General features: G+C 50.0%; 2 protein-coding genes across 2 annotated transcripts; one reads left to right on the plus strand and one right to left on the minus strand.

Annotated features, from left to right (window-relative positions):
• The first annotated feature begins 259 nt into the window (after positions 1-259).
• Positions 260-13,482, plus strand: LOC130539270 (glial cell line-derived neurotrophic factor-like). Its single transcript, XM_057057491.1, has 5 exons — positions 260-983; positions 1,864-2,172; positions 10,941-11,011; positions 12,251-12,464; positions 12,749-13,482. The coding sequence occupies exons 2-5, from the start codon at positions 2,067-2,069 to the stop codon at positions 13,258-13,260; spliced, it is 903 nt and encodes a 300-aa protein (XP_056913471.1). The 5' UTR covers positions 260-983; positions 1,864-2,066; the 3' UTR covers positions 13,261-13,482.
• An 860-nt stretch (positions 13,483-14,342) lies between these two features.
• Positions 14,343-16,634, minus strand: ptger4c (prostaglandin E receptor 4 (subtype EP4) c). Its single transcript, XM_057057419.1, has 2 exons — positions 15,489-16,634; positions 14,343-15,402 (listed from the first exon to the last, which is right to left on the minus strand). The coding sequence occupies exons 1-2, from the start codon at positions 16,338-16,340 to the stop codon at positions 14,860-14,862; spliced, it is 1,395 nt and encodes a 464-aa protein (XP_056913399.1). The 5' UTR covers positions 16,341-16,634; the 3' UTR covers positions 14,343-14,859.
• Between the last annotated feature and the right edge of the window lie 4,506 nt (positions 16,635-21,140).

The following is a 21,140-nucleotide window of genomic DNA, read 5'->3' on the forward strand; positions in this document are numbered from 1 at the left end:
GTCTGGTCAGGATGGGACGGGGTGGGATGGGACGCAGCCGCAGGGCCGATTCCCCTCCAGCTCTGGCTGCTCATCCAGGCCGGGCAGCAGGTGGAGATGCAGCAGAGCTGAGGAGGAGGAGGATCTGAGGCAGTGGGACAGGCAGCAGATCCCACATGGGTGTGTGCTGAGGAGCAGGTCGGCGGTGGGGATGCTCACTGAGGTCCAGCTCCTCTCACCATGTTATACGAGCTGGTGTTGATCAAGAACTACTCTTAAATTGCTGCTTAATTCAGGAGTCAGCAGGAGGAATCGGGATGCTCCCCGACGGTCTGAGTGGCTGTTGGCTCTGGAGGTTACACAACTGTAAACTGTTGCACAACTGTAAAAGAAAACTAGCAGATATCAACAGAGGCATGATTTAATGATTAAAGAATGAGAAAAATGTAGTTTGCAGGAAGACTGAAGCGTTCCAGGAGCGGATCAGCACACAAACACGAGCCTTTCAGCCCGGGTATCTTGCTGCAACTACTGTTGGGTGGGGCGCTTTTACATGTCTGCGCCCGGGGGCACATTGTCACATATTGCGTGCGTTCGTGCGTGGCTGATCATTCTCGGCGCGGTGTGCGCCCTACGAGTGCAGCGCAGTGGCGGAGTGTAACCTCAGAAAGGCAGATGCCACCCGGATTCTTCTGCTGGGTCTCTCTCCAGAAAGGCTCCTTGGCCGTCCTGCGGGACACTCACTCCCCTCCCTCCCTCCTCCCCGCGCAGGAACAAAAAGACATCTGAGATGTGCGCGCCGCCAAGGAGACATCTGGGCACTTTGTGGAGTGGACACCGCGCTCTGGTTTCACAAAGTCTCTGACGGGCGCAGCGGCGCGCCGTTTTTACGCATCGCGCCGAGTGCTGCGGGGCACTGGAGACGTTGGTCAGCAGCCGCGCGGGAGACTCCTGAGGAGACACCGGAGCGGAAAAGTGGCTTAAACCGGATACCTGACTCCTAAGTAAGACTTCCATTTGAGGTTGAAGCCTTTGGATGTGTGAATCGCAGCTGCGCAGAGGCGTCACGCATGGAGTTGTTTTCAAGACAGGCGTTTTGTCCGACAGAGCAACTTTCTCTCAGGTTTAGCTCCCCATTCAGGTCCCGAGTGGGGCGGCTGACGCGTAAAGGACGGGGGGGGGGGGACAAACAAACACGATTTTCCACGGCGATTTCCATCAAAGTTAGGGAGCCACGCGGGTGCTGACACTGAACCCAGAATTCCCTCGTATTTATTCATTAGCCATACAGTCTGTTTGGAGGCAAGACTGAACAGGTTGTTGGAGGTAAGGAGAGGGGAGCCGTGCCTGAAAAACTGGCTTCATTTCATCGGAAGATGACTGGTGAGAGCGAGCGAAGAGACCGCACGACTGCGGCCAAACGTTTTACGCCGTGTGACCGCGCGTCGCGTCCACTTGTTCGCCGCGCTCGACTTTTTATGAACCCACGAACTTCTACCTAATTAGGCTTTAAATAGGTTTCTCCCAGCGTGTGCCAGCGCGCTGTAAAGTTTATTTTTCCTGAATAGCTTCGAGCCTGAAAAACATCCAGCCTAACAGGAATTCTGGTGTCCTAAAATGCGCGTTTGCCTCGAAAATAAACCATAAACACGCTTCGGGGGAGTCAATTACATGGTGTAGACAACTGGTTTCGGGCCAGGAAAGAGGAGTTCATTCATGTCAAAAACACTAGACAGGAGGAATATGCCGATGTATGAATCTAATTTGTACCTACTGGTGACAGTCATGTAACACTCGCGTGTTGATGCTTAAAAAAAAACACAGAATTTGACTTTATCCCCGCGGGTTATCCGTGTTTATTCACTCTTCACCTTCTCTCTTCAGGCTGTTGAGACTCTGCCAAGCAGCAGTGACAAGAGAGCCGGACGCAGGGGGAAAAAGGGAGTTTTGGACGCGTGTGAAACGAGGAGGAGGCGCCTCTCGCGTTAAAGCAGAACCGCTTTAGATGGATTTTTCATGTTTGCTCCAGCCGCAGAGGGAACAGCCTGCCCCGAACAGTTGCGAGCCGTGACAGCGAGGTGGGAAACATGACACAGCGCGGCAAATGGATAGCCGGGAACGGGAGCTGCCCCCGGCGCGGAGGAAGCGGCGCTCCCGGTGCGCGCTTGGAGGAGAAGGCGCGCAGCAGTACCGGTAAGGCGCAGCCGTGATGCGCACGTTCAGTCAGTGGCTGATGTGAAAGCAGAGCCGCGCGCTTTGTTCGCTCTGCTGGCAACAATGGAGATGTTTGATGTGTGAGGCTCCTTTGACATTTGCTTTTTGTGTGCGTGCTGAGCCCCAAACCTGCCCCGCACGCACCTGCCAGCTGCTTTACACCGCCCGTGACCCGCGCTCCGCGTTGGACTTAATTTAGTGTTTATTGGGGGGCGTCAGTGGGGGGGGGGGGCAGAGGGGTTTGATCTCCGTGTTTTACGGCGCCAGATTTGGTGATTAACGAGCTGACGCCTTTACAAGGTGCAAGAAGGTGAATCTGAATTATGGAAGCGTGTAAATCAGTGTGACCGAGATGTGATGCGTGTGTGTGCGCGGGGAATGTGTGACCCCCCCCCCTCAGTGGGTCGAGAGGGAGAGAGAGCTCAGTCTCTGAGGCCTCTGAGAGGATCACACACACACATCAGATCTTCGAAGCTTCAAGTGTTTTGACATTTTTCATGCAGTTTCCACTGAAACCAGGAAAAAAAAATTTAATGTTCCTGAAGCACTCTGGAGCTTCGGTGCACTCCATGTTTTGTGGTAATTTCCATCCTGAGTGGTGTCGTTTGTCTGTATTTGCCTGCTGATGATCTGTGACTCAGTGATCCGCTGACTCGCTGAGTCAACAGTGTTACTCAGCCGGAGGATGGATGACCTTCAGGCCTCCTCACCCTCAGGCCTCCTCACCCTCAGGCCTCCTCACCTTCAGGCCTCCTCACGCATCCACACGGTTGTCGTTGTGTGTGTGAGAGATGCTTGACATGGCCTGAGATGTGCTCCCCCCAGCCCCCCATCAACCACCCTTAAAATGCTGTAGGACGACCTTGTTGGTCTTGTACGTGGGGTCGTTGGAGATCGGCGGCTTGTTCTCGTCGGCTCGCCCCTCAGGCATCTCGCACACCCTCGTCACGCCGCCACAGCTTTCACTTCCTCCAGTCAAAGGTCACGGGGTCAGCTGACCCGCCGTGGGTCAAGAATGGCGGGCTGGCGTGTTCTGTTAACCAGCGGCCTCTTGATGTGTGGTCTGGTTTACGTTATCTGGGATGAGCTTTTACGAGGAGCAGCGTGCCGTTTGTTGGCGTCGGAGGTTTAACTCTTTGTCCGTCTCGCACAGCGCGGCTTCGCTCACCAGGATCAGAACAATGTCAACTATTAAAGGACGTGCAAATCACCAGCGTTTTATCGTATCCTCAAACATGCAGAGAAAACAGAGCGTGTTCAACATCCACAGCAGAGTGTTATCAGGTTGCATCTGGGCTTTGTTTTTTACTGTTTAGCCTCCTAACTTAGCAGCCTTTACCAGAAGGAGCTAGCTGGGACTAGTACAAAACAAACACCATGTTTTGTAAAATAATTACCCTTCTGTTTCCCTGGATATCCACATCCTATCATTTTTTATAAACGGATGTAATTGTAAATAGATGGTTGTCATTTCTGTACCTTGCTTAATGCCTTTTCCATGTAGGCTAGTCTGTACTAGCCCGAAACTGAGACCTGTTTAAACTTTTGTGTGAATCCTGAACATATAAAACATATCGCGGTCCAAACAGCTGCTAAGTTAAGTATATTTTTAAAATTCTGGTTTATTTACTGCAGGTATTTTTAGCTTGATTTTTCCCCCCACCCAGATTCGCTCCGATATTCTGTTGTGCTGCACCTGGTTACTGGACCTACTCAAAGTCATTTATTTGTCTGGAAATATCCTTTTAATTGATCTATAAAAAGCTCTCAAAGGGAAATGTGCTCCTTCGATCCTCAAACAAAAAGCTGGAACAGGTCTGAATGCAGGAGAGGAATGAAGGGATCGCTCGTTGGGGTCATAAAGCACGCCGACGGGCCTCGCCCCACAGCCTGAAGTGTTTAGCTTCTTTCGCGGCGCCGTTAAATGCCGTGAAAGGGTTCCGCCGCCCGTAGTGTCCGAGTATAAATCTGTGTTTGAGATGCATGCGTGGGCGCGCGGGGAGCCGTGTCTTCGGCCGGGACCAGGCGGCGGCGTGTAATCTTACTCTGCTTGTTTTGTCCCGGGACTAATGGAGCGAGTGAAGCACAAGAGAGATTGATTATGCAACCTGGAGTGCCACAGGGCAGCTCCAATCTGGAAGTGCTTAGAGTACACAGCCAACCCCGATGATTCCTTTGGGGCAGATTGGAGGAGGCATGATCTGACAAAGAGGAATTTTCAGTTTGCTAGATGGATTCCTTCAGACAAATGCTTCCCATGCTGCTTCTGCCGCACTTGTTCCGCTATGGGAACGGGACCCCCCCCCCCCCGATCTCCAACCGTTTTAATGTTGTTGTTACTGTTGTGGAGCGTTCCGACGTCTTCAAGTTCAAACAGATTAAATTATTCAGAACAAAGCGGCTGTTGGTAGACGTGGAGCCGCCACTGATGAAACGTGGAGAAAACTCCTGTCCTTATCCACAAATCTCCCTTTTTTCCCCCACAAATGCAAAAGAATGTTAACTGGCCCCGTGTCTCCGAGAGTGTTTTTTTTTTGATACAATAAGCTGTATTCTCCCCAAATTAGGGGGTCAGATTCATTAATCATGGCGTCTGAGGGCTGCTTTGAACCATCAGGCCAGGTCATTAAACTCAGCCTGTCTGGGGCACGAGCGGGCGACACGGAAACACTTTGGAGAGCGCCGGTTCGCCCACAAGACACACTAATAATGACCCGTATGTGTGTGTGTGTGTGTGTCACAGATGGCCACTTTTCTGAGTGCTGCTCACAGGCCCAGCGTGGGCTTAATTTGGAGAAATAACAACACGAGATGGGAGCAGGAGAAGGTCAAGAGGGTCAGAGAGGGGATTTCTTTTGTGAGGGAGGTGAAGGGTTCTGTCTAAAAAGAAAGAAACCAAGAGCCCTAACGTGCTTCTATTCATCCGGCTCCACTCTTCCCCCTCTGTCCTCCCCGCGGCCCTTCAAGCACCGTCATCCTCACAAACACCGGAAAGTGAAATCCTACCCTCTGATCGCAGCTCCGCCGCAGCTAAAATGTGTTCCCATTTAAGGTGAGGCTCAACCAAGCGCTCTCTGTGTGGCTTCCTTTTAAAACCAACTTAATCAGGCAGGAATTCGGGCTTATTAGGGTCAGGGACACTCGGAAGCAGCCCCGGTGAGAAGGCGAGGACGCAGATGTGTCGCGTCAGGAGGCTTGTCTTCCTCCCAGGGAATCATGGGAAAAAGAGCAGATACTGACCGGTCCCATTTTCCCGACCGGGTCACAAGACGCCGCCGAGTAAGGTGCGTTGAGGGTTCCTGCGTAGCTAATTAGAGCCAACGTCACATTAGAGAAACTTTCCAGTGACCTCCGCGTCCTTAATCTGGAAGTCGAAGCTGACGTGGAAAATCCTGCTTCCTCGCTCCACTTTCTCTGCTCAGTTTCAAAAGCTCGGCTGGCACAGATTTGCTGTTGTGTATTAAAGCATGATTGTGGTTATTACCACTTATTATCATAGTTTGGGCCATCACGCCTTCTGATAATAACGTTGTATCCACCAGTTTAATCGCTAACAACTGGAAACTGGCGGTCGCGGTGCCAGGAAGTTGTCTGACGGGCCAATAAACAAGTCAGAGTGTAACACACGCTGTAAAAAAAACAAACAGGCTGTTTCAACTTCCATCTAGAGGCAACGTTACGTTTCTCAATCAGAGGCCTTTCTTTTCAGCCCTGACATCCTGTTGGGACTTTTTGTTCCTTATTTATTGCGATAAGTCTGGTTGTGTAATTTAGCAGAAACGTGATCGAAGCAAATACTCCAAGCAAATGCACGTAAATAAAACAATTCTTGGTATTATATATTAATATTCAAGTTGCTAATCGATCAAGATCAGAGGCAATCCTGCCTCCATCCGTCCCAGTGGATTATGGGTAATTATCTGCAAAATAACAAGGCCGATCATTTGATAAACTGGTTTAAACCAGTTGTGGATGTGGGTGGACTTTTGACGATGCCGCCATTCTTCAGCTCCTCCAAATTGAATATTATTGACAGATTGATAGAAGCTGTCGTGAGTTGTAGACTTCCGTCCAACAGCAGCGCCGATAAACACGAGCCTTTTCAGGACAAACTAACTGTACACACCGTAATTAGCCTGGCATGTGGAAGTAAGCGTGGCTTGTTCATCTGGAATTCTATCTGGGGTTTATCTGCCAGAATTATCGGGGAGTGTCTGAAGCAGCAGAGCCAGTTGTGTTTGACGGCTGCTGTTGCGTCACACGTGCTTATTATGGCGTTGTTGAGCGCCGCACCGCTCCGAACCCGCTTCCTTCGCCACGCTAACGACACGATGGAGCCGGGCTGCTCCTCACGGCTCCATCAGGGGCGCAGCATCGGGGTTAAAGCCCCGGCCTCGGATGAGGCTTTTACACCCCGCGGAAATGTGCGTTTTATTGTTTCCACGGCGACCCGCTGATCCCGCGCCTTTGATGGCCCGCCATAATTCTCCGGGTGGCCTCCGGGAGCGCCAATCCGCACGCGTGAGAGCGTTCAGCGCATCCGTCACACTTGGCTTTAAAGGTGCTTTACTGGCCGAAGAACCATTGGAGCGGATCCTCCTGGAGCTTCTCTCCTCAGAGGGGGGCTGCCAGGTCAGCGTAGCCCAGCAGCATCCGTCAGGACCCCTGTTGACCCCTGACATTGTTTCTGCCCTTCAAAGTCCCTGCTTAGATACGCTGGCATCAAACTTCTAAATGCCTGTTTTCGATGCGTCCACATCATGTGACGCCACGTTCCACCACTAGGGGGCGATGGGTTTGGCTCCATGTATGCGTCCAGTCAACGCCATTTCCCCGCCACTTCTCTCCCCCACGTCTGAAATAATCCCAGACAAGGCCAGACTCAGGCACCGTGAGCGTGTAAATCAAACCCCCTGGAGCGGGGAGGGGGTGAGGTCATACACATTCGCTCCTCTCCTCGCCGCCCTCCTCCGGGCTCCGCGGTGTCCACACCTCTGATTATCGCTCCGTGTGTGCGCTCTTTACGCGGTCGAAACAGTATGAAAGCTGTCAGCCGCCTGACGAGCATGTGCGTGCTGGTATGCGTGCACATGTGAGAGTGCAGCGGTGTTTGGGGGGGTGCTGACCCACCTGAACGGAGGCCTGGGAGCTGCTGTTTCTCATTTCACCAGCGCCCGGTGGTTTTCCAGCAGTGACAGAAACTGGCACTAACGAGCAATTACATCCTGCCTGCCCGCCAGGGATTATGGGATTACAGACTGTCAGAGGCTCCGTCTGTGCGTCCTTTCTTCACTTTCTTTTCGCTCCTTTCGCCTTCTCTCTGGTGTCGCACCATTGTATTCCCCCCCCCCCACATCATTTTTTTTCTCACGCCATGTGTAGATCAGATCATCTCGCTCATCCGCGTTAATCCCACTTTATCCAGTGTGTGTCTGGATAAAACAATTCAGCACGATGTTGAATTATGGCTTAGCTGAAATCCTTCAGTCACGTTAAACTACGTTTTCAAGTTACTGTATTTAGAGGCTTTATTTAATTTAGAGTCAGAAGCATTTCCTGACAGATCTACTCAATCTAGCAACGTGTCACATGATCATACGCAGGACAGCATTCGTCAAAAACTGCTTGTTTGCTGCTGCAACATCAACAAATGTGAGGCCAGACATCAGACACCAGGACAAACAGTCTTAGTTACTCCGCATCCTAAAGCTGCCTGAACAGTTTAAGGCCGTATTGATGTCGGTACTGATGACACGGATGGTGACAGTGGTTAGCACGCTCACAGCTGCAAGGTTGTGGGTTTGAATCCAGGTCGTTCTCTTTAATGTGCGCATTGCTGTTTGTGTTGAGGTGTTTCGGTTCGTCTGGAAGATCTTAATCTCGCACCTTTCACCGCTCTTATTCCTGTGATGTTCCTAAACTCGACAGCGAGCCCGCGTTCCTGCCCGGGCGACTTGTTCCCGTAAAGATCGTAAACTCTCGTCAACAGCGTGATCAAAGCGGGATTAAAGCAAAAGTTACCAAACTACTTTTCCCCGCGGCGGAGGGGAGAGCGGCGCTGGGCTGCTTTCCATGGGACCTCCGCCGGGTTTCTCCGTGTCTGGTAGCGATCAGACGGCCCTCCTGGTGTTCCGTCTCTCCGTCCTGCGTCTCCTCTTACACCGCAGGTGTCTTTTATTGAGGCGGCGGTGATTTACTGTAGCCTTGTTTTTCTCCCCGTTCCCGCAATCAGGCGCGGCGGCAGTGACAGGTTAAAGCTGGAGGTCATTCCACGGAGGTGCGCCCACACGGAGGAGAACAGAGCAGGGCTCTAATAGGAGGTCATTATCGGAGAAGTTTGGCTTTTAAACCCGCAGGAGAGCTCGGAGCGTTTGGTTTTTTTAACAAGGTGAGGGGTTGACGCGGGCTCAGGAGCCGAACTTTTGGACTGAACCTGTAACAGAATACAGTAGGAACTGAAATTACAAATCAGAAACACACCTGGCACTTCTCTGAGCCAACCTGTTGAAAAATAGCCGAACTATTTTCTCAAAAAATGCAGCTGTTGCATTATTTATGGTTTAAGTAGTTCTTAAAGATCTGTGGACATATGTGATGAATTTCATGCTGAAAAGGGTCGTTGTTAATCTTCTTGGCAGACTCGAGATTAGATTCGTCTCTCTGCAAGTTAAACAAATGGTGCTTTTTCCTCTTTAGCTTAATTTAGGAACATTGAGGCTTCTTTTAGCTTTCTTTGCTTTGGTTCGTCCTCCTGAATGATGGATAAAAATCAGCCGAGGTTATAAAGCTTCTATTGCCTCATAAAAGCCTCTCAAAGACGAATCTCAAAGCACTTAAACTGCATCTGCAAACAGCGGAGAGCATCAGCCCTGGAAACAGAACCTCTGGCTTTATGGGAGCTGATGGCTTCCGCAGGGTTCGTCCGTCTAACTGAGGAGCAACAGTGAAAATGGAAGGTGACAAGAACTCCGCTCCGGCTGCCGCAAACATCCCGTCTGACGGACAAATCAAAGGTTTTAATCAGCTAAACATGGAAGGAACGCACGCTCGGCTTTCTAAACACATATAGGAAACGTGCTCGTGGGGCTGTTAGATCCCAAACTGCACACACACACACACACACACATCAGAGTCAGCCCCTCTCTTCTTCCTCTCTCCACCCCGTGACTCCTCCACTCATCTCCTCCCTGAAAAGGCTGCAGGCGTCGGGCTGTAAACAGCTCCAGAGCACTGAGGTGAAATGAACCAGCAGACAGGCCTGAGTACAGACTCCCAGCTCGCTCATCTAAATGAGGCTAAACACTCCCAGCTGCGGCATCGGGGACTGGGAATAGCACCTCTCCTGAGGATCTATGGCCCCGCGTCCAGAGCTGGCTGAGGAGCCGACACACTTTGGTTTTAGGTTGCACGGCTGGAGCGTGCTGCCACCGCGGGCCTGATTTATGCTCAGTTTGTGTCTCGTTGTCCTCTCGGTCTCCAGCTTTGCTTTCCCTCAGCTGAACTGTTGCAGCTGGGACCTGTCGGACGGCAGAATCGCGCCGGCCGCCCTTATCGCGCCGCGCGATCTGTAACCTTCTCCCAGTCTCCCGACACGACTGCCGGGGTCGCTTTTGATGCTTAAATAAACACGCGAGGCGTATCAGCGCCATCTGTAAATGCGTGAGCGCTGCACGCTCAAATGCACGACCTGGGAGGTTGCACAAAGCGCCTCGGAGATGATGGACGCGGTTCAAAGGATGCTGGAGGTGTCGGCGGGTGGAAGCCGGGGGTTCGAGCGAAGGCTTTGCGGCCGGGATAGCGGAGCGGAACCCTGCGAAAACAACTCGTTCGTTGAAATGATTAGAAGGCGGGGAACAGACGGGGCACGACCGAGCTGCGTTTGTCCTCGTGAGGGGTTCCAGGCAGCTGCTGCAAGAGCGAAACGTTTGGAATCTGACAACGGGAAACTTCTCCCAGCGACCGTTTTAATGCGTTTTCCTGATTGAAAGGCGACATTTGCTCTTCCAGCTTATTCCAAATGAGGATTTGATTCTTTCTGGGATTTCCTACAACGCAAAAGTCCTGATATAAACCCGCCGTGGGAGCTTCTGTGGTTCGGTTCCCGATTGAATGATCCCAAAACCCATCATCCCATCAGATTCATGGGCCCCTGAGGAGGGCTCAACTCCTCCTGGTAAATCCTCCCACCTCATCCTCAGGCCTGGTCTGACTTGTACATTTGGGGGGCTTCAGCCAGCACGATCCTCCACCCTGCACGTACCATATATAAACATCTGCAGCCGCGTTGCTTCTTATCACCTGTCCTACATCGCATGGTGGTTTTTCCCCCTCGGTCGGACCTCCGTGAAGTGCTCGCCATGCCTAGCTCCCCCCCGCTGGTGCCCCTGCCGCAGCAGTAACCCTGAAGAATGCTTCTGAAAAATGTATATCACAGATGCTGCCTTTTGTCTGGCGTGGATGTATGCGCCGACAAGCCGCCACTGGCCGCGCTAGCTGGCAGCAAACAGGAGCGACAACAAACAGGCTGTCCTGGCGCATTGAGGACGTGATTGATGCCGGGGGGCCCCACTGGGCTCGCCTTTATTTTCTTGTACTGTACCCGGACAGCGTGTGCATGTATAGATGTCCACATCACCCGCATCTTCTGCTTTTAGTTTAGGTTAACTTCAAATTTCTGGGCAGTGGACGGTTTCCAAAGCGAAGCCTTGTTCTCGTCCCTACATTCCTCTGTGCCTCTCTCTCCACAGGTGGGACCAGATGGAGGCCACGGCAGAAGGTTAGATGCGAGACCGCTCCCGCGCTCTCAGCAAAAGCCAAGGTTCGTCTGGAACATCTACTCCATCTTTTCTCCCCGTTCCCCTTTCTGGCTAAATGAAATCACCGTCTCTGCAAACGATCGGGCCGTACCATTTTTTATTCCCATTGTCAGACGTATATAAACCAGAGAATGAGGTATTCGTGCCGTATGTATAAATTCCTTGTGCGCTTCATCCCCAGAAGGATCATAACCGAGCTTTCCACTAAACAATGCCAACACAGAAGCTTTCGATGCTAAATTATCAGCCTAGTGGAGGAACCCTGATCCAGTACAGAGATATTTGACTTAAGTATCAGGAAAAGAAAAAGTGAGATCATTTTTTTTTTGATGAAACGGGCTTATGGAAGAGCCTCAATGTCGCTAGCTTCAGGAGTTTTGCAGAGCTGTGTTTTCACAGCCCTTAAAGGGATTATCTAATCTTAGGAATCTGTGTTTATATCATTGGCCATTTTGAATACAGTATAAGCTAAAGACCACATAATCATATCGATGTACTGTGTCTCCAGGGGGATTTAACTGAAAGGCCCAAAACCAATAAAAAAAAGCTCCAGAACACGACATGAAGTCTAAAGAAATCGGAGGGAATAAAACTGCTGCACACGCGAGGCTCACATTTATCACGTCTGCCGCCTTCACAGAGAGAAATGAAATAAATGATAAAGAAAGCAGCACAGTTGTTGAATGTCAAGGCTAACTCTTAGGAGCAGGATGCATTTAAGAGTATAAATATCAGTCAGCCAGTGCGGAGGATTCAGCGGCCCCACACAAAACAGCATGTACATTTATGCAACATTAGCCTCGGCTGTGGTGTGTTCAGCATGTCCAGAACGTCGTTTGGGTTTTGCAACTTGCAGCTTGGCTAACGCTACCAAACAACAGACAGGCCGCGTTTGTGAGTCACTGGTAAACACAGCGCAGTATTTAGCAGCTAAAGATCCCCATTAGCCGGCGGACACCACGGCACAGCTAAAGGATGGTAAATAAATACTGGATTTAACTTTTCCAGCTGTCACTTCAAACAAATGCTAACAAGGCAAATATGCTTATGCAATGCTGGTGGATGACTCCCATTTACAGATGGATTCCATGCTCCTCAGTGACAAAAGGAACATATTTATACAGCTTAAGCATGTTAAAAAAACTATTATTATTATTAATTAATTATGGCTAAACGCTGTGGTAGCAGGAGGAAACCAAACCTCTCTAATGTGGGTGTGCTGTGTAATCTGCCTCCTGCAGATGTTGCTGTGGGTGTTCCTCTCTCTGCTGCCCCTAGTGGACGGGGCTCATATGACAGCAGGTGGCGCTGCACTGGGATCCGACTCTGGAGATGCAGTGGGGCTGCTGGGAGGCCAGGAGGAGCTAGAGCTGCCTGTGACGCTGCCGGAGGCGGTGGAAGACGAGGAACAGGAGGACGGCGGTCACCCTTACTCTACTTGGCATGAGCTCTACGGTACTGAGGCTCTTATGATAATGTCATTTATAACGGCTTCATTCTTCAGCAGGCGCAAGAGTGGAAGGGCTGGAGGAATCTGCTCATTCCTCAGCCTTTATGTTTGAGTAACAACAAAACCAGAGAGTTTTGGACGTATTATGTCCAAACATTCAGCTAACTTGTCTCATCTAGTGAAGAGATTTAAATGTCAAAAGCCACAGTTTCCGCTTATTTTGCATGTGGCTGTGGTTAAAGTGGCAAGCTCTCCTCAGGCGTTCATCCCGCTTTGTTGTCCATTTTAGATCTATCTGTAATAGACGAGGTGGACGATCACCCCAGCAGTCGGTGGATAGGGCGCTCGCCGCGGTCCTCTGACCCCTCCGACCCTCAATCCAAAGGCTCTCCAAAGAAAAGGAAGAAAAGAAAGAAGAAAGAAAAGGAGGAAGAAGAAGATACGGGACAGGGAGCCCGGAAAGGTCAAGGTAAAAAGAGACAGCCCAAGCAGAGCAGCAGAGACTGCAGGGTGGAGAAACGAGAGATGAGGGTCCGGGACCTGGGCCTGGGCTTTGACTCGGACGAGATCGTCCTCTTCAAGTTTTGCGTGGGCTCCTGCCAGGCCTCCAGGACAAACTATGACCTGGCACTCAAGGCGCTGTTGGAAAATGGCTCGCTACCCCGACGCACCGCCCGCAAAGTCAGCAGCCACCCGTGCTGCCGGCCCGACCGGTACGAGCCGGTCTCCTTCATGGATGCCCAGACCACGTGGAGGACCATCCAGTCGTTATCAGCCGCCAGCTGCATGTGTATGGGCTGAAGAAGTGGACAACGAAGACGAGGTAGGAGGTGACAGGGAGGGCTGTCACCCTGATGGGACAGAGAGGGGCCCTGAGGCGTGGCGCGGGCACGGGGCCACGGGGCCGCAGGGGGCACTGTTACAAGCACAACACGGGACGTGTTTGGAGGCCACCCGCTCGGCTTCCTGCGGCGTGTTTCCTGTTTAAAAAGGTGGAGAAGCTCTGGGGTCAGAATCAAAAGACTGAGGGGGCGGGAGGGGCGGGGGGCGGGGGGGGGGGGGGGGGGGGGGGGGTGACGAGGGGTGCAGTCTGGATTCAGTTCAGAGTGAATAACTGCTGACTAACACAGTTATTACACATCAAAGAGGCCAAACATGGCCGGGACCTGAAGGCCGACACTCAGCGGACTGATGTTTATATCCTGATTCACCATGATTCAAGGACTGAAAGTGACTTTCACTCTTCCTCTCAGCGAAGCAGCTCTTTTTTCCCTCATAAAACAGGCATTATGATATCATACCGACGTTCAGGTGAACTCAGCCAACTGGATGCCATGCATCTTCATGTATTACTGTATAAAAGTAAGATATATTTATTTCTGATAAATTATTTATTTATTATAGCTTGATATAAGAGCTGTTCTTGTTAACTCCATACTGTAGATAAACATTTATTTATTTCATGTTGTTACTTCCGCTCACATACAGTGTGTGCAAGACGTTTCTGGGCTGATTTTTTACTTCATAATTCAGATGCGTCACACACCCGGGCTGGACCGTCGACTCTCCTGATCCTCATGCACATTTTCATCTATCATCTACATTGAACGATGTAGTATACGTTAATAAAGACAGTTTATCTTTGAGTCAGTCGTTAGTGGTCATTTTATTCATGCTCAGATTCTTCTTCCTCATCTCGTTCTATGATGGCGTTTATCTGCAACAGGAAAATACTCTGATATTCTTCTTGATTTTTGTCACCCTTTATATTGCAGCGCCGCCTGCTGGTCCAACGCCGACATCAATCCTTTAGTTTTCCTATTTTAAAGCGAATTCGCGTTTCTGCCAACAAATTACCAACAAAAAAAGAAAAGAAACAAAACTTAAGGCCATTATTACTGTTTTAATTTATTTTCCCATGAACACATTTAGCACACTAAACTAAACAAACGAAAGTCACATTGTATTTTTTTGCACAGGTAGGTCATGACAGGATCCACAATGAAGCTTTTAAAACATTCCCTGCAAACGTAGAGCGATGTAAAACAGCAGCATGTATGGACAGTAACACGTAATCGTACAAGATATAAAAACCTTCTATTTTGTACCCATGGGGTATGATGAACTTAAGCAGGAAAGGCGACGTGATGTCGTTTAAATGTCCAGTTGCTTGTAGAGAGATGCCCTCCCGCTCCAAGTTTCTGTCAAGTTCAAGGCGTAAAAAAAATAAATAGAGGCCCGCAGTTTAGAGATTTGCTGATCTGGTTTTGGTTGATTGCGCACAAACTGTCCTGGTGGAATATTACAACATTTTGTCGAGGCCTGTTGGAGATGTTTGGGCTGTTAGTTCTTCACTGGCTCGGGGTTTGGGCCAGCTTTTGGTGTCCCGAAGCAGTTTTATCAAAGACACTCCGCTGACTGACATGAACTTGGGGAGCTGAATGTGCAGGTCACGATGTCCACGCGTCTGACGTGCGGGATCGGCTTCGCCGCCGCCTCCTGCTCGCGCCCGAGAACCGCAGTGGACTCGACGCTGAACGGGTGGAAGTTGACCTGGGCGGTGTCGTATTCCCACGCTTGTCTCGCTGTGAAATCGGAAAACGATTTGGTCTTTATGGACCCGCGGCGCTCCCCGTCGTTCCTGTCGCTGGCCGTGCGTATCGACGCGCAACTGGTGTCGTTGCTGTGAAGGGACAGAGGGGAGTGTCGACTCTCTGCCCACCCGACATTTTCCGCGTGATTCCCCTTAACCCGGGCCACCGTCCACTTCAGCCTCTCGCAGCCCTTCAGCAGCAGATTCTTCCGGCACAAGATGTAAACCCAGGGGTCCAAAATGGGGTTGAATGAAGCGAAGCGGATCGCCATCAGGTCGCTGCGGTAGTCGGGCTTCCCTCCGGCAGAGATGAACGCGGGGTCGTACAACTGGTTCACGAAGATCCGCACCTGTCAAACAGACAAAAACAATGTCAAAAACACGCGCGTAAACAGATGGTTGGAGTGGGAGAGGTACAATTACGCGCGGTCCTTACAACTAAAGGGATCGAGCAGACCAGGAAGACGATGGTCATGAGGATCAGCAGCCAGAACATTTGAATTTCCGCGGCCGAAGTGACCGACGGAAGCCGAGGGAAGCGGCGCCGCGACCCTCCCTGGTCGCACAACTCTGTCCTCACTATCCTGGTCCTCTGGTTCATCCCCACCAGCGACTTACACACCGCCAAATTACAAAACACGGTGACCGCAATCAGGACCAGCATCACGCCGCCGTACAGGAAAGAATAGCAGGCTCCCAGTGGATCCATCGCTCTCCAGTTTAAGAAGCACCAGGTCCCAGGAAAGTGGCTGACGTGCTGGCCGAAGCCGAAACTGGGCATGATGCACAGCACGATGTTGACCAAGTAGGTGACCAGGAGCGCAAAGCGCGCCATTGTGCGGTCTATGTGCTGAGAGTAAAAATACGGGTGGTTAATGGCCAAGTATCGTTCCACGGCCATGGCGCAGAGGATGGACATCCCGGCCGAGCCGAAGAAGAGCATCGAGAAGGAGAAGAAGTGGCAGAGCAGCGTTCCTCCGGGCCAGCGGTTGGCCACGTAGGTGGCGATCACCACCGGGCTGGTGAAGCACGTCCCCAGCAGGTCCGTGATGGCCATGCCGCAGACCAGAGTGTAGAACGTGGTTTCCTTCTGCTCCTTTTTGGAGATGCACAGCACGACAATGGCGACCAGGTTCCCTAGGACCCCCACGGCGAACATGGTGGCAGAAATGATGAGCGACTTGGACTCCAGCCGGAGCGTCGGGGGCGCGCTCTGGTTGCCGCTGAGAGGGAGAGAGGATGGCAGCAGCCCAAAAACATCACTGTCCCCAAAGGTGTCGTTGATCATAGTTCAGCAACAACGCACAACTGTCGCTGCTCGAGAACTTGTTCAGGAATGATTAACAATAATTGGTTCAAGTAAACTCAGCTTTCCTCGCAGAACGAGTCACGGAGAAACTCTGCTCCCGCGGAAGCGCACGACGCATCCTAGAGTGCTTCTGCTGCTCAGGTTGCTCAGTGTTTTGATCCAGATCGACCCACATGAAGGTGTTCCCGGCTGTGTTTACTCTGCTCGGCGCTGCGGGTATTTAAACCGCGTGCTGATGTCACGGATGTGACGTGCGAACTCCCCAGGTCGCTTTTTTAGCAGATAAACCCCCCATTCTCAGTGAATTCATGACTCCTTCGAGCTCAGCTCAACTTATAAAAGAGCCGCACAGAGTCAGCCACTAATAATACAACTTTAAGATATATATATTCATAAATGAGAGGTTTACTGTTAAAAATGGATCCACTTGTTTCCACATAAATGACTCCTGAAACTCCAACATATTGACCAACAGGATGCAGATTCAGAACCAAGGTCAGCTCCTGGATCAGAGAAGCATCCTCAACCACCCCACGGATGATGTGGACGTCATCCTGGAAGCTAAAGCGAAACGCTCCTGCAGAAGCTCTCCTGACCTTCACCAACGAGCCAAGCCAGCTCTGAAGCGCCTGCGATTCAGGTGAAGCTCTTTCTCTTCTGTCACAGCTGGAGGTCACTCCTTCTGGTCAAGGGTGGTTTTGTTGAGGCTTTTTAAAAAAATCGTCATCTCAATTTAATCTATGAGGAAACAAACACATAATAATGCTCATTTCTTTTCTATGAATTTTTCACAACTTGGATTTTGGCTTTAGCGCGCGCCTCTGTCTTTCATTTTCCTTTGATGAATTATACATCGTCAATATTCTCTGCATTTATAGGCCATAATAAATATCCCGGAGTCATCCGAGGAGTTTGGTTCTGCTCGGCCAGATAGGAGTCTGCAGAGAGTTCCCATCGGTAACGTTCCATCAGCGGTGATTGCCGTTTCCACTCTGTGGGGACTTTTAGCTTCCAGGAGCCGTCTTCCTCCAGCAGCTCGATGATTCCCTCCATCCTTCCCTGCGGAGACCATGATGCTGTTGGCGGCGGAGGATGATGGATCTGGTAGGTGATGGAGAGCCGGGTGGAGGGGGTGTTAATAACAGCAGCATGATCAGGCCAACTGCAGAGGCAGAGAGGGGTCATTAACAAACAGAGAGCAGGAAGTGTGTGTGCCTGTGCTAGAACACACACGGACTGTTGAATGAATGCATGAATGAACAGAACCCAGTTTATGCGTGCGGAGGAAATGGCTCTTTTGAACTCCCTCAACTTCAGCTAACAGGTGATGGTGAGAATAATTGCAGTCGTAATGTTGTCCCTCCCTGGATCGGTGCAGCTCCTATACGGACGTGGAGCCCCAGGTTTCATCTACGAATTTTAAATCTTAAATGCAGAAAGTGACCATTTAAATTTGACAGATACGAAAGCAGCTTTGGGTTAATGAAGGAGGGGCTTTTCCTTGTACCGCAGTCAGCCACCAGGGGGCAAACAAGACAACCTTGAAGGTTCTTTAGCTTATTTATTCATTTTGATGGCAGCAACACTTGGTCAGAGTGATGAAGATACCCTGGCAAACTTTTCAGGAGCTGCACTGACGAGAATCTGAATTCTAAATTCTGAATTTTAAATGTGAACTCGTTGTTGACGTCACTGTCCATGCGTCAGAACTGGGCTGGCTGGACCTGAATGGGCCGGTTTTTGTTATTACTCAGGTAAACTGTTATTAACACCGGTCCAGACAGCAGCCATGGTTTTTTCGCATAAAAGGTCACCAATACACACACACACACACACACACACACACACACACAGAGGCTGTAAGTATAATCTAATCAACTGAAATGAAAGAATTTCTCATGTTCACTGCAGAAAAGGTCGATCTAATGCTGAATTGTGGTGGAGACTCAGAAGATTCCCCTCCTCCTCTCAGACAGTGATGCCCCCGAGGTGTGTGTGTGTGTGTGTGTGCGTGCGTTCGTGTGTGTGCGTGTGTGTGCGTGTGCGTGCTCTAATATCCTAAAGCTTTTGGGCGTCATCAGCCCTGGTGTTTACATATAATGAAGCCCCCCACCCAACCACACACCCAAACACAAACACACACATGCACACATCCTTTACTTGTTGAGCGCCTATAATAACGACTTGTGTGGTTATCATGTGTGTCATTGGTTTGTGACCCCACAAACGGTCCCTGGGCTCCTATTAGTCAGTCAATGACGGCTTGACTGGCTCAACTGAGCATCTTCCTCTTCTACTGGGCAATAAAATATAAAGGGCCAATATCAGGAGCCTCACCCCCTTTCAGTGTCAGGAGGGGGATCAATACTCAGGGTTAAGTATTGATCAGCACATGAAACACACACGGTGCAGCTGAAGCCATCCCCCTCCCAGGTAACCTCACTTAACACCCACTAACATGCTAACTTCCATTGGTTCGCTCTAGTTTGTCTGTTTTGTTTTAAATAAAGTTTTTTTCTCACATTCACCAGACGATGACTAAGAAACCAAAGTATTTGATCCAGAGGCAGAACACGAGATTTGATTTCAGGGTAGGAAAACAGATTGAGGAGAGACAGATGTGAGGAATATCTCCTTTTACTGCCTCTCCTGGGCTCCACATCGTGTTTCCTCTCTCAGCAGAGTGAAAGAATGAGAGTGTGGGTGCTGCTGACGTCTGTGCAGCTGCTGTTATTTGATGGCGGTTCTCCTCAGGTGGCGTCACGGCGCTCGGCGCTGGAGGTGGGAATGCACCACCATCAGGCTTTATCTAATTTACCTTCCTCCACGGCTTCCTGCCTTCACAGAGCATGGCTCCTTACGCTGCGAGCTGAGGCTCATTTATCCTGCTAACAGGTCAGAGAAATGACAAGATTTGGCTCCTTCACATGTGTCCCTGATCCTGACCTTTTTGTGTGACGATATCCCACTTTACTAACATGGTTTGTCTCCACTATTTTATTTCCTGTTAGTTTTTCCCCCTCTGGCTGCTAGTAAAAATACAATTAAAGCACAAATAGATCTGATGAAGCTGGCAGAACCACCATCAACTAAATGAATCACATAAATATAAAGATTAGAGAGGTGGCATTCTAATTGTGTATTTAATTAGAGTGCCACTCCATCTCTTCTCTCTAGGGGACTATATAAGAGACAATCAGTCAATCCTGTATTACCGGTAGTCATGTGTGATAACAAAAACATTCCAGCCGTTCTGTCAGGACTTAAGGGGCCAAGTCAAAGCCTCAAACCCGTTGCTGTGCTCCTTAAACAGTTCCTGCATGATTATCTCGCTGCCATAATAAGCAGAAGCCGTGATTCATCTGACCAGAGCATCCTGTGGCATCATTACGTGGTCGAGGTTCTGATGCTAATCTGCTAACTCTTTTAGCAATTTGAGCTACAAGAGAATTTCTGGATCAGAACACCCAGATCAACCTCTGGACCCTACAGCCAGCCTGGGCTGCCCATGACCCTGCCCTGGTCACTGGTCCTTCACTGTAGCTAGACATGCCAACAGCAGACCGGGAAGACCCAGCAGAACCATCCAGTTCTAGTCAAACCTGCTGTAATCCTCACACATGGGGACCAATATCTCACCATGGAGATAATAGTCACATCACCTGCCAGTGGCGTTTCATTTCCACCTGGCTAACCATTATTTAATGGGATTGTTTTTGATACCTTTCCTACCTTGGGCATGCCTCCTTTTTATTGGATTATGGTCCATTCGGCTGTGTGGATAAACACAGAGAGGATCGCTCATCCTGGATCCAGTCAGGAATAAAATAAAGGAATATAAGAAAACTAGAGTCTGCACCATGTAACAGATCAGAAATGTCACATTTAACTGACATAATACTCCCAATGCCAAGGATGCTGCAAAGGCGTTTTGAGTGCTGACACCCCCCCCCTCTCATTTTGTGCCTCTAGATGGAGACGATTACTGGTTGCGTTGCACAGACAGAGCATAGCCATCAGCACTAATGTCCTCTGTACTCGGTTTTCTCGCCATGTCGGAGGATATTGAGCATTTTATGGCACCACAGAATGCATCTGCGGCTCTGTGGAGATTTTAAAGAAAAGGCCTCATCTGTAAAACAGTCTTAGTCAGAGACGTAGTCGAGATATGGAATAAAGTCAGAGAAGTGAAGATCTACATCAACCATAGTTTCTGTGTTTAGCTTCTTTTTCAGCAGGCTAATTTTCTGTATTTTTATAGTTAGAATCTGCAAATGTAGCAAATCTTTCTTGCACTTTCTTTTCTTCCCACAACCCAGAGCAGTTATGGCTCATTTAATGTTGTTAAACCCAACGTCGTGGAGTTAATCATTATTCCACTCAGGCGAGAGGGCTGCAGGTATCATTCTCACCTCCACTTTCCTCCAGGGGGAAACTATATTATCAGTAGCGTAGGCTTCTGAGTGCGGGACTTTAGTGTTCATTTGATTATTGTGTGAATTATAAATCTCCCTTAATCCAGATTTGCTAACTATTGATCTGGTGGGAGGCTGAAATCACATTAACCGCACAAGTTTGCCACGTTCAATTTAACGGGGAGCTTTAATATGTTTGATTGCAAATGGAAAAGTCCACATCATCGTCGAGCATGACGGCGGTAATAGGATGAATTTATATGGATGTATATGGACCCGGGGTGGAGATGATATCTGCTATGGGAGCCCGAGAGGGAAACACACACGAGGAGACGTAAACCAACACTGACGTGTGTGGGATGTC

This window comes from Takifugu flavidus, chromosome 15 (genome assembly GCF_003711565.1).
Source record: "Takifugu flavidus isolate HTHZ2018 chromosome 15, ASM371156v2, whole genome shotgun sequence".
Classification (NCBI taxonomy): Eukaryota; Metazoa; Chordata; class Actinopteri; order Tetraodontiformes; family Tetraodontidae; genus Takifugu; species Takifugu flavidus.